This window comes from Drosophila biarmipes, chromosome 3R (assembly GCF_025231255.1).
Source record: "Drosophila biarmipes strain raj3 chromosome 3R, RU_DBia_V1.1, whole genome shotgun sequence".
Taxonomy (NCBI): domain Eukaryota; kingdom Metazoa; phylum Arthropoda; class Insecta; order Diptera; family Drosophilidae; genus Drosophila; species Drosophila biarmipes.
The window spans coordinates 7,775,067-7,792,051 of NC_066616.1; the positions used below are offsets into that span (position 1 = coordinate 7,775,067).

General features: G+C 46.6%; 1 protein-coding gene across 6 annotated transcripts in view; it reads right to left on the reverse strand.

The window, feature by feature from the left end:
* LOC108027163 (sodium/potassium-transporting ATPase subunit alpha) overlaps positions 1–16,985 on the reverse strand; it is a 28,510-nt gene that overhangs the window by 8,656 nt on the left and 2,869 nt on the right. For 2 of the 6 annotated variants that reach the window (XM_017098422.3, XM_017098421.3), the window contains exons 2-6: positions 5,377–5,457; positions 3,904–4,035; positions 3,579–3,845; positions 1,727–3,508; positions 1,146–1,361 (exon numbers count right to left, since the gene is read on the reverse strand). In XM_017098422.3, the coding sequence (XP_016953911.1) occupies positions 1,146–1,361; positions 1,727–3,508; positions 3,579–3,845; positions 3,904–4,035; positions 5,377–5,457 (2,478 nt within the window). Of the gene's footprint in view, positions 1–524; positions 620–1,145; positions 1,362–1,726; positions 3,509–3,578; positions 3,846–3,903; positions 4,036–5,376; positions 5,458–6,684; positions 6,798–8,225; positions 8,376–9,472; positions 9,889–16,985 lie in introns of those variants that run through there. The other 4 variants (XM_017098424.3, XM_017098420.3, XM_017098425.3 and 1 more) reach the window with 4 other exon arrangements.

The following is a 16,985-nucleotide window of genomic DNA, read 5'->3' on the forward strand; positions in this document are numbered from 1 at the left end:
ATGATTGAATGTACATGTGGGCACAGTTATAGGCGTATGTATACACTTTATATATAACTTCTGGGACGGAACTTAAGAATGGATACGGTGGACTTGTACTCGGAATGTACAGAGCGGATGTTAATATGTATAGATGGTTTATTATGCATGACAAGCGATCTGCCACCGGATGAAGATATGATACAGATATGGGAGCTGAGATCTGAGAGGAAAGCTGGTGTGTTGGCCATGTACGAGTGATAACATTCTTAAGAGTAAGTATGGTAGTTAGTGAACCATAAACGGGTCAACGGCTTGGTTAGATGTTTGCGCTGCTCTTCGTTTAGGCCAACTTATTCTAGTACAATCCAGCCACATACACATAAGACATATGTTATATTATATGGTTTTCTCTGATTTGCGCTTTTCTTTACTTCAGTCTTGATTTTTCTTTTTAGTGGTTGAGATTAGTGGGTTGGTGAGTGTGTGTGGTGTGTGTGGTATGTGTGTAATTAGTGTGGGGTATAAATTGACTTGATTGGCACCTTGAGTTCACTAATTTATCGTTGAAGGGGTCACGTGGCGGACGCTTCATAATATCGGCTTCGGCGTGTTCGTAGGCCAATGAAATGGCTGGCACCTAGGTATTGGATTATGGCAGGTAGTTACATTAGCAACGGTTTACAAAATTTCAAATTCAAATCCATTAATTCAATTCAAATCGGGTTCGCCTAGATCTGTGGGTAGCTAGAGGTCGGGACATGAGATAGAGCACTTAAACTACTTGATAGATAGATAGGTTGATAGGTAGCCTAGCACTGGCGGTGTTCTCAAGCTGGATCTTCAACTGGAGCGGAGGCTAGCGCACGGTGGTTACCTCTCGTTAACCAGGTTATCGATCTCCGGATTGCGCGGCCGGCGCTTCATGATGTCCGCCTCGGGTCCCTCGTAGGCCAGCGATATGGCTGGAATCTGATAGCCAATGCAGAGGCAGCCGCCCAATTTACGTTCAGAGTGGGTGTTAAACAGGCTAGTTCTTAACAATTAACTGGGGTGTGGGCTACAACTTTTACATTTAACTTGCTTGAATCGTACTGACTTAATTGCAACATTAATTTTAATCTTGTTCGATATGTTTTCGACTCGGGGCGGAGGACAAAACTCACCATGTCAGTGCCCAGATCGATGCACAGAATCGTCACGGTTCCCAGTGGCAGTGGTATGTCGCAGAGGATGAAGGCCAGGAAGGGCGAGATTTCGGGAATGTTGGAGGTCAGGGTGTAGGCAATGGACTTCTTCAGGTTATCGAAGATCAGGCGACCCTCCTCCACGCCAGTCACGATGGAGGCGAAGTTGTCGTCCAACAGAATCATGTCAGCAGCCTGCGCAGGATCACATAATTATTTAATGCATTTGCGGAAACACAATAATATCAAATCCACATTGCGCCATCTCTCACTTACTACAGGACTGTCACAAACCAAAAACATGAGCTCATGCAGAAAGGAAAATAAGATGGTATTTTCCCACACTTAAAAACGTTTTCAACAAAATCCCTTCTTTGGTTACAATAAGATAAAAATCATATTAAATGTTAATATGAAATCAGAAGTGTATGGATATGAAAAATATCACGCTCATTTCTAAATTTAGTTCCTTAGATCTTTGAAAACTTCCTGACGGATGACCAATTTTGGTGATATTTTTACTCCTACTCAATATACACTGTTAAGAACTAATCTCTTACCTGCTTGGACACATCAGAACCGGCGATACCCATGGCAACACCAATGTCAGCCTTCTTCAGAGCCGGGGAATCGTTGACACCATCACCAGTCACGGCCACAATGGCGCCCATGCGTTGGCAACCCTCGACAATGATCAGTTTCTGCTGGGGCGAGGTACGGGCGAAGACGATCTCGGTGTGGTAGCGGAGGATCTCATCCAGCTGGTCGCTGGACACATCACGCAGCTCAGCGCCATGAACGACGGCGGCCTTGGCTTCGCGGGGATTCACCTCGGAGATGGGGATGTTCAGGCGCTGGGCAATGTCCTCGACGGTCTCGTTGCCCTCGGAGATGATACCAACAGACTTGGCGATGGCCTTGGCAGTGATCGGGTGATCGCCGGTGACCATGATGACCTTGATACCGGCCGATCGGCACTTGGCCACGGCATCGGGCACGGCGGCACGGGGAGGATCAATCATGGACATGAGGCCGACGAAACGCAAGTTATCGATGGGGAAGTTGATGTCGTCGGTGTTGAACTTGAAGCCGGAGGGATACTTGTCGGAGGGCAGCATAAAGTCACAGAAGCCGAGCACACGCTCACCCAGTCCTCCGAGTTCCATGTAGGCATTGTTGAACGCCTCCTTCATCTCCTCGTCCAGGACCTTCTCCTTGCCGTTGATGAAAATGGTGGAGCAGCGCTCCAGGATACGCTCGGGAGCTCCCTTCATGACGAGCAAGAAGCGGGGATCGTTGGAGTCCTCGCACTCGTGGATGGACACCTGGTATTTGTTGGTGGAGTTAAACGGCACCTCGGCAATCTTCCTGTTGCGCTTGCGAATGTTCATCACGTCGCCCAGGGCCAGTTCCATGCACTTGAGCAGAGCAGCCTCGGAGGCATCTCCACTGACTTCTTTCTTGAGGATAGGCACACCGTCTTGGCCTCCCTTGAACTCGGCACGGTTACAGAGAGTGGCAATGCGAGAGAGCGCCTTGAATCCAGGGCTGGTTCTATCGTATTGAACACCCGACTGATCCTCTGTGGTGTCGGCTTCGATGATCTGGTTGTCGAACCACATGTGAGCGACCGTCATTCGGTTCTGGGTGAGGGTGCCGGTCTTATCGGAGCAGATGGTCGATGTGGAGCCTAGGGTCTCCACGGCCTCCAGATTCTTAACCAGACAGTTCTTGGAGGCCATGCGCTTGGCGGTGAGGGTCAGGCACACGGTGACAGTGGCCAGCAGGCCCTCGGGCACGTTGGCGACGATGATGCCGATCAAGAAGATGACAGCGTCCAGCCAGTGGTAGCCCAGGATGAAGGCAATCACGAAGAAGGTGACGCCCAGGAACACGGCCACGCCGGTAATCAGGTGGATGAAATGGTGGATCTCCTTGGCAATGGGCGTCTCGCCGGTGTCCAGACCGGAGGCGAGGCCAGCAATGCGGCCCATGACGGTGTGATCGCCACAGCTGATGACCACACCCTTGGCAGTGCCCTCGACGGCGTTGGTGGAGAAGAAGGCCAGATTCTTGGTCTCCAGCGGATTCTCATGGGTGAACTCGGCGCCACGGGATTGCGGCTCCGACTCGCCGGTCAGCGAGGAGTTGTCCACCTTGAAGGTGCGCGCCTCGATGATGCGGATGTCAGCGGGGATACGGTCGCCGAACTTCACCTCAACGACATCGCCCAGGACGAGATCCTCAGCGCGCAGCGTGAGTTTCTCGCCCTCGCGGATGACGGTGGCGAACTGGGGTACCATGTTCTTGAACGATTCCATGATCTTAGAACTTTTCGATTCCTGCAGGATACAAGACGCCACCGTTAGTAGGCCGCTCTTCCGATAACCAGAGTTTGAGGGAAACACCTACCTGATAGTATGAGAAAATGCCCGTCACAATGACGACAGCGGAAAGTACAATACCCAGATACAAATTATCGTCGGCCGGCTCCTCGCTGGTGCTGGCCTGGATAGAATAGGCCACGAAGCAGAGAATAGCACCGATCCACAGCAACATGGCGAAGCCACCGAACAGGTTCTTACAGAACTTCACCCACTCGGGTGTCTGCTTGGGTGGCGTCAGCGCATTGGGACCATCGCGCTCCAAGTTCTCCTTGGCCTTGGCGTGACTTAGACCCTGCGGGAGATCATGGGTCATATCGAATACCATAACACCTGGCACAGAGTGCACTTACATTCTCGGGATGTGTCTGAAAGCGCTGATACAATTCCTCAGGAGAGATTTTATGAAAATCGATATCCAACTCCTGTTTGAGATCATCTAAATTCTCCTTTTTATTCACTTTGGCCGGCATCTTGCGTCTTGACTGTTGAATGCAGAGGGGTAATACATTAGTGGACGAAGTTAGTGGGTTACTGCAGCGATAGACCCATAGCCGACACATTATTCGATTTACTTCATGCCTTGGTTAGGCCTTCGGAAAGGCGTACAGTGTTCACCATAGCTCAGTGTTTGGAGTTGGTTAGAGAGTGAAGAGATAGGATTACCGGAAGCGCAAGGTCTCGAGAAACCTTCGATAGAGAAAGACCGTTACCATCAGAGTTGGGGATAGATTCAGTAAGCCGGACCCGTTGTTAGCTACTTACTTACCCGAGTGATTTACAACCTGTCGAGGCACTTTCAGAACCCGTGCACGGGGATGTTATCGAGTGGGGGAGGCGAACCCATTCCGAAATGAGTTCGAGCGTGAGAATATTCAAAACGACCGCCCTGTACGTAAAGCTCTAGTAATCTAAGGCATGCGAAATGCGCGCTAAATGGCGCTCTCGATCGCAATGGCAGAGCACGTAAATGAATTGAGGTGCACAAAACAAAACAACGGGCAATTACACAAACATTTGTCTCGTACCTACATACATTACGTATACAAAACAAAAGAAATTAAAAAGGAACGACAACAAAAAACCGAAAAAAGTGAATGAAAATTAACTTTTCCCATTTCGCAGCTAAAAATATATATTTACTATGCATTTGCTGACCTCGGAAGCCTTTGAATCGGCGGAAAAGAACGAGATAAAATGGATTCGAATATTATATTATATTTAGTCTTAGCAGCTGTCTAGTGTCTGGCATTCTATCTTTAACAGTGTCTATAAGTGTTTCTCCTCTTCGAGAAGCACGCGCAATGCTCCTTGGCTCTCTGACGTCATTGTTGGGGGTTGCCATGCAATCAAGGCAAAACCAAACAAACTAAACTACTGGTCATTTGGAAACTTTTCAAAAAGCCGCCTAAAAACTGTTTTCTATCAGTACTAAAAGATCCAGGCAATATTTTCCTGAGTGGCTGGCCAACGGAGGATGGAATATATTCAGAGAAAATCAGAAATGGCCATATTTATGGCATTATTATTATTGGCCGCCGTGATACATAGCGAAACATAGCTATTTATAGGTGCTGTAAACATTTCGCCTAGTCTTTCTAAATGTCAACCGCACTCGGTAAATGCCATTGGAAGCATGCCCAGAATTTAGCAAATATAATAAATAATAAGTGCAATTATAGAGCGGGAAAAGGGAAATCGATGGGATCGCAATGGGTTAGTAAGGCGCATAAAATCGAAAGGAAAGGAGAGAGTGGTGAAAAGCGAAAAACATAAATAAAGTGGATGAGAGATGTGTGTATGTGACTGAGGAAAATTCGATTTACCTTGTACTGGCCATCGGCTGTGCGATTGTCGTCATCGGTGGCTATAACCGTGGCGACTCGATAGGAGTCCGCTCTCCCATGCTACGCGCATGAAGGTTCGGTTTTGGTTGGGTTTTGGTAGGTTGGTGGTTCGATTGGTAGTTGGGTGGTGTTTGATTGATGATGTCGATGATGGGCGAACAAAACAACGTTTTCGAGGGGGGAGAGATAAAAATCAAAAATCGAACACAACGAAAAACGAGCAAGCAAATGCAAGACGTACACTATGAATATGACTATAATATAAAAACAAGATGATTTACTGCCCCTGATAAAGTGATTAATGATATTAACATAACCACAATATTTAGCTTTAAAAAATATGATATATTACATTTTTATAGATATAAGGTATAATATTCCAAGTTCTTCATGTATCAATATATTATTTTCACTTTATCAGGGCTAGCAAGTACTATAGGATATATGTACGTATAATAACCGAAAATATGAAGCATATGTTGAACTAGAAACACTACAAATAAACTTATGCAATACGATTAAAAGCACTAATATGATGGGGCATGATGCATACAGTAATTCTGAACTAAAATCTAAGAAGTTTCAAGGGTTTGCGGTTTTCGTTAGCCTGGCAACACGCGGTTTGTTTTGATGATTCAGCGCAAATGGGAAACTTTCGCCAAAGGACAATGAATCATGTGTTATACATAGACTTCCAATAGAATGGCTTTCCAGCGAGCGGTAGCCAAAATTCGACCTCTAAATGGATCGGGGAGCGTTATCTCCAGTGCCTCGTGACTCATTCGAGGGGCGCTCCAGTATTAGATATTAGATATTTGGAAAACAAACACAAAAGTCAAGTGAGGAGCGCACCCGTCAGCGCAAAAGAGCTCAAATGATATGCCATATAAACAGCAGACTGCGATTTGTTTGGCCATGCAAAAGCAAGGGGTCGAAAGAAATCAAATCAAATGAAATTAATTAAAAATACGAATGTCTCGAGAGAAAAGTATGTATACACTAATAAATGCGAGGGCGATGGCGAGGGGAAGGCGAGAACGCAAACCTGTCGCGTTCACATGGCAGCCAACTTGCGAGTATATTCGACTGTGTTCGAGAATCTTACGCTTTGTTTGGCGTTGCTTTTTCGGCCTGGCGTGCCTTGATTTATTTATTTTCCTTATATTTTATATGTGCTTTTTCGGTTCAGTTGAGGACGCGACGAGAGCATGAAATAAATCGAACGGGGAGTCGGGGGTCCACTGGGAACTGGCACTGAAAGGTTTCTCTACTTTTTGGCTTACGCACTGTGGCAAGTGTTCAAACAACTATCGATCTGCCTGCGCGGCGGCCTGCGTATCTTTTATCTCTGCGTCGCTGGTTTCCCTCTCTCTAAGATTCCCTCTCAAGTGCTAGACAATCTGATAAGGGGATTAAAGTCAGGTCAACGAAATGGATTAGAACTATAACGAATCTTAGTGGTATTACTAACTTAGGCTTACATGCTAGACCTATACGCCTAGGAAGTGCAGAACAATTATTGGCCCTGACTTTGGGCGGCGGAAAGCGCCTGCTTTTCCCACAATAACGCTAATTTCTGTCTATACAAATTAATTCAACTTAATCGCGCTTTTCATGCTTCAATTGATCCAAAACAATTGTGGAAACCAGGGTAGGGGTATGGGCTTGCGTTTTGGGGTCCAGGATGGAGATCGAGGCGATACATATAAATCAAAATGCGACAATGGCCGGGCGGCCACAGAAAAGCTTACATAACCGACAGCGAAATGGAAAATGGCAAACTGAGAACTGAAAACTGCAAACTGTGAGCTGCCAGCGAGCCAATTAGGCGAACAGATACAAATGTATCTGTGGCTGGGCTCCAGCTGCTTCCCCTCTGGATACAACCGAACAGAACAGAACAGAACGGTTTGCACACATTTCGCCGCAAACCATTTGGCATTTGAACTTGAATATCAATTTACAACAAGTCAGCGGTTCGCAGGGAAAGAGCGAGTGCACCGAATTGACGTGCTAATTGTTCAATCAAAGCAAACAAAAAAGCCGAAGCAAAAGTATCTGGGAAATGTGTAGAGCTGTAGAGCTGTATAGCTGGCGGGCGTAGCCGAAAACGAGCGATTTGAGCCGCACAAACTGTCGCCGCATGGCTTTCATTCGAAGGTGCATTCGCCAGCAGGTGAGTGCAAGTTCGGATTTAACCAGTTCCAAACCAGATCGAGGCGGCTCAGTGGCTCTCAGGTGTCTGATTCCAATTAATAGAACACAATGCATTCGACTCGGAAATCGAAACGCTTTTCCCTAGGCTCGTTTTCCCCGCCAGACCCCAAAAGCAAACCAAATAATAAAGATTCCGGCTGGCAAACCAGTTTACAGGGCGTGATAACGTATCGTGTCTGGTATCTCGTATCTGAGAAATGCATTTTCACCCGTCTATCTGCGAACTCGACTTGTTTTTATGAACCCCTGTTGATCCAGGTGAGCTTAGCTCGCTAATGATCCCAGCTCCCGGAGTGTTCAATTTAAGCCTTATTAGCGATTCCCCACTAATTGTCTGCTCAATTTTCGCACGTTTTGCATGCTCTGTTCGAAGAACCCAAGCCCCCGACTTTTTTACAGACCCAAAGGCCTCCGTTTCTCATCACGACCCCTCCTTAGAACTTTGAAGACAAGGGCGAGTTATGTAACCCTGAGGGGAGATTTTCAGAGCCTAAGGTAAGAGTTAACTTAAATTAATCATGCTCAGAATGGTCGCAATAAATTATAAATGATTGAGGTAAATACGTAAATGGGGTGAAGTGTCTCTGAGCTCGTCAGCTTTGATTACCCACCTGAGCACTCATAGTGCGGATTCTTGTTTAAACTTATTAGAGGCGAGACAGTTAAACGATCAACAAACAAAAATGCAAATGCACGACGGCGACGGCAAATAAAACACGAGCGTATAAAATCAACGGGTAATAAAATCAAATAAAAGACAACTGAAATGAGAAAATTAAAAGTTAGCAAAGTTCGAAAGGGCAAGATTAAAGGCTGGCGAAAACGGCTAAAACGACTCGAGCTTATGCAACAATCCACAGGATACGCGGGCGCTGGAAGGACGTGGCGGTGGAGCAGCAAGTGGACCGCTGGAAGGCCACGGAGTCATGGGAAAGTCAGTGTGGTAGTGGAAGTGGGCACTGGAAGTGTGTGGAAATGCAGGCGGGCTGCAGTTTCCAGGATGCCGAGTTACGAATAACGGCACATGGCAAATGAGAGTCTGATACTAGAAAAGAGCGCACGAATTCCGAAAGCGAGCGAGCTTAACGGTAAACAGCGAGAGAGCCTCGTGTTAGGGGCGCAATCTCGAAAAGAGCGGCAGGAAAAGTGCTCGGAAATTTTCCAAGACTTTTCCAGCCCCTCTCTTTTTATGCTGTGTGTGCGGAATTATGAAATCGCCTGGCGGGGGTCCCAAATCACCCATATAGCTCTATATTCCACTCGTTCGCGTGGGGTGGCCAGGAAATTACTGCTATTCCAAAATGTAAATCGCGTCAATTGAATCTAAACGATTTCATTGCCACAAAAGTACGTCAGCCGACGGCGACGCGGAGGAAACGGACGGACAGCGGACGGACAAACGGACGGACATGCGTTTTTTGGCTTGCCATGAACGCCAAATTGAATGCCAAATCAAAAGGAGGGAAAACATTATTTCTGCATTTCTGCTCTCTTTCTGCCCAAAGAGCACACACTAAATCACTTTAGATCACTCAAACACTGTCAGGTGCGTCTGAAAAATGCATCTTTCCCATATGCCCCCCGGGAAAGTGCTCGGCACACAGTTCTTGGTTATTTTCGATCTCCGCTCTCTCTTCAGATGGTTACAAATGTATATATCCATTACGCCAGGCATGAAGTTTTGGAAAAATCGATTCCGTACAAGGACGTTGTCGTTTTCTCGACGTCCCTAACGGGGTGGTGGGTTGTGGGTGGTCGGTGGGTCGGTGGGTCGATGGGCGCTGCAGTTGAGCAGACATGGAAAGTTCTTGGTTTCTCTTCGTTCGTGTTTTTTCATTCTTTCTGCTTTCATTTCTACCTTTTACACGTTTGGGGCTATTACACAATTTTTGCGCTTGGCGTTGCGAATTCTGTTTTGGGGGCTTTCGCAGAAAACTACCCCGTTAGCAGTATCGAACTTGTTTTCAGCACTACAACCGATTCGCGTTGGAACGAGACAAATACAACAAATACTGATCACACACGGTCGCCGACTGGCGGCTATACGTAATCCCAGTGTCTTCGTCGAACGAGTTAGGAGGAATTAGTCCTGTGCCGTGCTTCCTCTTCTCGAGCTGGACTCAATCGATGCACAGTTATTGTGTAAGCAGAGCAGCGGAGCACACACCAGCGCCGAGGGGGCGGGCGGGCGGCGGGGGAGCAGAGCTGTACTGTACCACCCGACAAAGAGACGAGATAGCTGCTGCCACAGTTGGACCTTCCCAGTGCGGATTCGACGTTCGACTGAAACTTTTCGGCGCGCCGCGAGTGGTTAAGCTTTCCCGCTTCTCGGGTAGAACGTTCCGTTCTGCCGACGTCGGCGGCGCGGCGAGAGCTTTCGCCAGCAGATGGTACACTGCGGCCCCAGCGCTCTCCCACACTCGTCAAAAAGCGAACCTACTTTCTGGGGAAATATATCATTCCATTCTCATATTTTGGTCTCATTTTCATAAGAAATTCGTGTTCTTCATGAAAAACTGGTTTTTAACAGTTTGAACCATCTGAACTTATCCCTTGTTTATTTTGAACTTCCCTGTGTAGAAGTCGTTTTGATTTTCCTATCGCACGGAACGCGAGTTGCATTTCTTGGCAAGGGGCCAAGAACATTTACTATAATTGTTACTCACTTCCTGAGCAACAAAGATACTAAAACTGAGTTTGAAAGATAATTTTAATCTCTTTCGAGGGTTTATAAACTGTTCGGCCTGGCAGCTAAAATAAAAAGTGATGTTTTCTGAAAATGATTTATATATGTTTTCCTTTTTTGTTATATAATTTTTTGAAAACAAAGTTCTCCTTAAAAAAAAAACTAAATGAGGGATTTCCTAATAAAGACTTCTGAAGATGGAGATGTAATCGGGCTTAATTTCATACAGAGATTTGCTGAAAGATTTTCTTCGAGTGCAGCCTCTCGTGCGAAAAGTGCACAGTGGCGGAGAGCTTTCCAGCCGAAAAATCTATGGCAGTGTGACAAGTGAGGCAGGCAATGGGCGAGAAGAGCGGCGTGGAGAGCGAGCGCTTCGAAACTGGAGCAGCGGGAAAGAGGCGGCGGTGGGAGGTGGTGGGGCAGAGAGGGCTAGGGGTTGGCTGCGCAGCTCGGAGCGGCGGAATGTATGTCAGTTGGGGAGAGGGGAGGGCGGCGGCGAGTGGGGGAACGGGCGCAAAAGAGGGGTGGCAAGAGCGACAGAGGGAGCCCCAGAGAGATAGAGAGCGAGCATCTACATAAATTGTATAACGAAAACAAAGCGTTTGATAAAAAGGGCAGGCCAACAACTTTGGCATTTCGGAACAGCCGCCTTATCGAGCCCTTGCATGACGTCACTCCAGCAGTACCCATCCCCCCACAGTGATGACAATTACCCAGACCGGGATTCAATATCCAGTCAGATGGACAGCCCCCGGGGCCAAGTAGAAAACCTCCCCGGTAAATCAGTGTGTCACGCTAGAGGAATCATATTCCCATCCTTAATAGCCCACATTCACTCTTCCCTTTCTTACTCAACGCATTTTTTGGCAAAGTCCCGGCCACTTTGCGGGTGAAACGACACCACGACTGGCTTAAGGACTCAAGTAATTTCCTTTTCGGACCTTGAGTCTATTTCGGGTCCCTTGTAACTCGAGTTTAATTACACGTAATGCTGCCAACACAGATACAAAAAATCACATGGATACGCGCTTGGTCAGTGAGTAATGCACTGCGGAAAGAATTTTATCATCATATAAAGATAAAACATAAATATAAAATAAATACTTCTATAAAATCGCCGGTTTTTACTTAAAAACACCCCCTTAATCATGAACATGCATCACATGTACCATATCCTTGCCCACTTTTCCGCTTGTCCTTATATCATGCGTATTTTGTACCTTAGACCTCCTAATGACTACTTGAACTAGGTACATTATTTTTTCTGTGTGCACACAATCTAAGGGAAAATCAATATAGGACATGGTGCCAGCAGAAGCAGCGGAAAAAGTTTCAGCCTCTGGTTTTTCGGAGCCGGGTGGCGGGTTTGCTCCCCCATCGATCCACCGAGGTTATCCAGATTTCGGCCCGGAATCGTGCACGTTTTATCAACTTATTGAATCTCGTGTGATATCCGCTGGAGGAGTGCCTCGGCCAGATGAACTCCAACTCAATTTGTGGGTCATCAACTTGGCTGCATGTGGCAGGGAGGCGAGCACGGGGCCCAAAATAAATAAACAAATGCCGAGTAAGTGACCGGTTGGCCTCTTGTGTCCGCCAAAAGTTCGCCCACCCCCGCTGGCCTAATATCGAGTTATGTAATGACACGACAAAAAACACTTGGCAACCGGAATGGCAGTTGAGATACATAGATAAAGTTATAAACATTTGCCAGATACCGCCGGGGTGACCCATAGCAAAATGAATATGTATCCATGTGAGTCGGCTCGTGAGCATTTACTTATGTAAAGCGTGAGCGACGTCACAGCTCGTCAATGAGTTCAGCTGACAAATGGTCAACTGACAGGGTTCCACCTAGCCAAGCCAATGGCCAATCGGTCAGCCTGACGTCTCCAGACGGCGTCCTACATCATCGCAGGCTTCTCCTATCCAGCCGGCCATCGATCAGTCACCCGCAGATATTCCCCGGAACAACTCAATTTGGCGTTTCACCTGCCACGACCACGCCCCCGCCACGTGCCGCCCCCTTTTCAGGGGAACCGAGTGCCGTGTTCTGAAAAATCAATATGCGATTTGTGGCTGCGGCTAGGGCTGGGGCCCACTAAACAAAAGGGTCTGCCCCCACTGGCAATTATGACTTTTAGGCAAAATCAATAAGCGGAGCAGCGCTGATGACTTTACCAATTTGCATGGTGTCAAAGTCAACGAGCCAGAGACCCCAATATGAATTGGAATACGTATCAGAGAACTGAAATATTACTTTAACCCTGCTCTGAAAACAGGGTATATTGCTTAAATCGAAGTTCTGGGTAGGTATCCTAAAATTCTTGGTCATTACAGGTTGGGCCATTCCCATGTAATGTAATATATGTGGTTGGGTTGTAATATAAGGGTGCTTATAGATAAGAGAACTGAAAGATTACGAGAAATCTGTTCTGAAAAGAGATCGTATCGTTTAAATCAAAGTTGTTGGTTGGTATCCTAAAGCTCTTTGCTGTTAGGGTTGGGAATGGAATATAATATTTGCTGTTGGGTTATAATATAAGGACACTTATAATTCCGATTGAGTATTGGTAGTACGGTTCTTAAAGAAAACATTTCGTTTTGCAACACTATGCAGTATCTGATATCTTCGCCATGGCTCATATAAACAACTTTTGCTACAATTTTGTTGCCTGATGTCCTAAAGGATATTGGGATATCCTTGCTTGCACTTTGCAAATGATAAAATCTGTTATGCGACATTTGGGGGTCCAAGTTCGGTTTGGCTATGCGACACTTGAATGTTCGGGCTGGGGAAGTTCCACTACAGTTTGTGGGAGTGGCATTCGCACTTTGCATTTGAAAAGGGGATGAGCGTGCAAGTTAGTTTGGCAGTGAGCAGCTAAAACTTTGGCCAGCTCGCTAATTGCCATTGGCAAGTGCAGTCCCGTCCTGCCGATGGGAGGGGGGCTGCTGCGGGGGAGGAGCGAATCGGGGGCGGAATCGGTTGCATAATGGCGTTCATGACCTGGCCCTGGCAAAGCGGGCAGAGCTGGCAGGGCGGCGACAGAAATCAGAGTCGGCGACAGAAAGTCCGAGACCAAGTGCAGCATAATCAGTGCCATCACGAGTGCCCCGATATGCGAGCGAATGAGCCATAAAGCTGACAGCGGGCTGTTGTACTTGAGCATTGATTAAAATGTGTGACCCCCGGCCGCCGGTCGCCCCCTTTGACCCCCGGGGGGTCTTTCCTCGCCATGAATGGCGGACGGACTGCAATGGTCATGCGAGGAAATGCCATCGTGATATATTTCAAGGTAAGGGAAACGGTAAGCAATTATGAAAAGTGTGGATTAAATGCTTAAAAAACATGAAATCTTAATGCATAGGGTGCTATACAGGTACAGGAAATCCACTTGATATAAATGGTAGTTTATGATAATATCCATAACCATAAAACGTATCTTACTACTCCATTTCGAGAACTACATTTTCCTGATATTGTCAGGACTTAGCACCGTGTAAACCCGATCCGAATCCAAGTCGGAGCCCGGCTCTAGTTAGTCTATGATGCCATTCGAAGCAATTTGCTCGCCGCTCCTCGTAGGCGTTTATGACAATAGATTTACGAGCATAGCTCGTCTAATTTACGCCATTCCCATTGTAAAGAAGCGACCAACCATCCATCCTATCCATCCAGCTCATACAGTAGTTAAAAAGATGAGAAAAACCTTAGAGACGGCGACAACGATGAAGGAAAGTCACTGGCATCTCTCGGCGGGCAGCATTGAATGAAATGCCCCGGAAAAAACCAATTGTTATTCCACGTTTAATTTAGTAGAGCAATGGAAAGCATAGCCTCCTCCCACCAACCGCCGCCCCCGCCCACCTTGTGAATCCGATTTCACGGTTTGCGGGAACGGACAGCCAGCAGCTGACTGGGCTGCATCGTTGTGGGCGGGCAGATCTTGGATACATCCTATTCCATCTCATCCCATCGTATCGCATCTCATAGATACGGATACAGACACAGGCAGCGCCTGGCTCTGAGTTTCAGTTGGGTAATGCGAGCCGCCGGAGACCGCCCGTCCGAAAATGGAGCAATAAATTCTAATCAAAATTAAAATATACATAATAATAAAGTAAGCAAAGCAGCTATCTAGTACATCTAGTACAGCACAAGCATTTTCTATAGCCCATTCAGCGCGTGTGTGCACTTGTCATTGCCTGGAAGCGAAACCGGGCGGCAGGGGCTGTCATGGGTTAAGGGGGGCGCTCCAATATGTTGGCCAAATGGGTTCGCGCAGCGGGGTCTGCTGCCAGAGTCAGAGTGATTTTCCTCGTTTTCTTGGCAATAGAAACGTACTTTATTTCGGGGTGTTCTTCAAGAGCCTTTAAAGCGAGAATAAGTTGCCACTTCACCTTGATAAAAGCTACTGATAGCGGAGATCTTGAGAAAGATATATTTTCAACAGCCCTGAGGCTGGGAAAAGAGTGAAATGACGATTAGACAACTTTCCTTATCTGTAAGACTGGGTATGTAATAATTGAATACCATGGAATGGATTTTAAAGTTAAAATATCTTGTCTCTCTTAACGCTTAAAACATCCAGTTTTGTATCTCGTAAGCCTTTTGATAAAAATACTTCTCATTTCCCCAAACCGGTTTAGAACTTGGCAATTCAAATGAGTATGTAATTACGTTACCCGTAAAGCAAGTTTGTAATACATTTTATATACCGCCGGAAAGTTCATTTCTCTTCAGCACTCTGTCTACTTCATAAACTTTTCTCATTTAAACATTCAAGATTTATAGAGACTTCTGTGATAGTAGTATCTACTTTAAAAGATAACTTATAAGATTCTTTAAGTTTTTCTTGATAATAGTACACAATAACTATAAAAGCCATCTTACTAGAATTTTCCCCGCCGCATTCTGGGAATTTAATGTGTCAGTAAAAAAGCTCTCGTGTATGGCAAATATTTCTTAATGATGCATTGGGTGTTGAGACCCCCCTCTGCCATGCTCATCACCTGCACTAATGTGCTCCCCCAGTACAGGCACTCGCAAATCGATAGAAACCCCTTTTCTCCTCGGAGTCTTGGAGTGGGCGAGGTGGGTGCATCGGGCTGACACGCGCCACCGCTCAATGAACCGCTTTGCACTAAATCAGCCTCAATTGAGAGCGTGCTGGCTAACCTACTTAAGCGGCAGCAGTCAAAGCCAACGATTTGTGGCACGTTGGCACGTCTAATTGGAAGACAGTGGGAAAACGTACAAGGGATCCGTGCGGCGATAGCTTGCAGCTAATGCTCCCCAGATCCCCAAATCAAGGCTGCCCGGCAACCCAACAGTAGTGCCCACACACACCCAGGCCTCCGATGAAATCGGGAATCGGTGGGACCTTATCGGGTATCCACTTTCGATCCACTGACGCACTTCACCTGGTCACGACGCAAACCAGTTCGGCTCAAGTGCCGCGGAACCCGAAACCAATTACAGCTGTTGACGGCTATTTGTTTACCCGACTTATTTGCCACTATTATTTGTCATTATCGAGCAGTGCGATAATTTGATTCGACTCCACAGAAAAAACCCGGTTATTTTCGGCTGCCTGCAAAAATATCATTCGGCCAAACATCGTTGGCATTGGCCCGCTACTTATACTAATTTGTTTGCATTTGCATTTCTGCCGAAGAGGCATTATTTCGGAGCGATCGCGACTACGAAAGTCGCTGGAAGCGGAGCAACGTCAGCGGCTTGTATTAAATTGTATTTAAATTAAAACAAATTACGGGCAGTGTGTGTGTAAGTGGCGGCAATTGTTGATATTGTCGTCACATATGAGGCATTAAATTAAATAAATATTTATTATGACGATTTAAGGAGCGACAAGCAGCAGCAGGCAAAGTGCGAATCAAAAGATACGTGTATCTGTATGCACACACAATTGAGATACATGTGTATCTTCTGCGAGAATTCGAACAATCTTTCAATTGTAAGCATCGTTTGGAAAACATATTCCATTCCATTTCCATTTCGACATGCCGAGTTTTTCGCATTTGTGGCAGGTACGCCATTTCAGCACTTGTATGCGTAGATACTTCGCATTTTTTTATAGGTCTCCAGTGCCAGGAAAAATCTCCCAGATCGGCGGCGGCCAAATCCGATTTCAACGGGTTCGGGCGGGATAGACGCTATATTTATTCACTCGATCCGGAATAGTTGGCCCTGCTGCTGTGTTTTTATTAATTTTTTACGCCCTGCCCATCTGCCCGGCAAGTGAATCAAAGTATCTGAGGAGCTGAGTGGCCAAACGAATATTTGACAGTTATGTCATTTCCTTCGGCGTCACAGATTGCCCAGACGAACCGGCTTAATCTCGGCCAGCTCGTTTACTTCCTCCCACAATGCGTTCGGGTAATTGCGGTAATTGTTGTCGCTCAGACAATATTAAGTGCGTGACACAAGACGAGTTCAGAGTGCTGAAGATCTGCGCTCAGGTCTCACCGCTCGAAACTCGTTTGAACCGGTGCCAGAACAATAGTGCGATTGTTGAGCTTCGGCCTCTCAATGGTCTGCCCTTAAAACTTGATTTCAGGTAGGCGGACAAGAAAAACCACCCCTGGAGAAGGGTCTTGATCGATGGACCCGGAGAAACCAAAGCTCGAAAACAAACGAAAACGAAAATAAATCAACGCA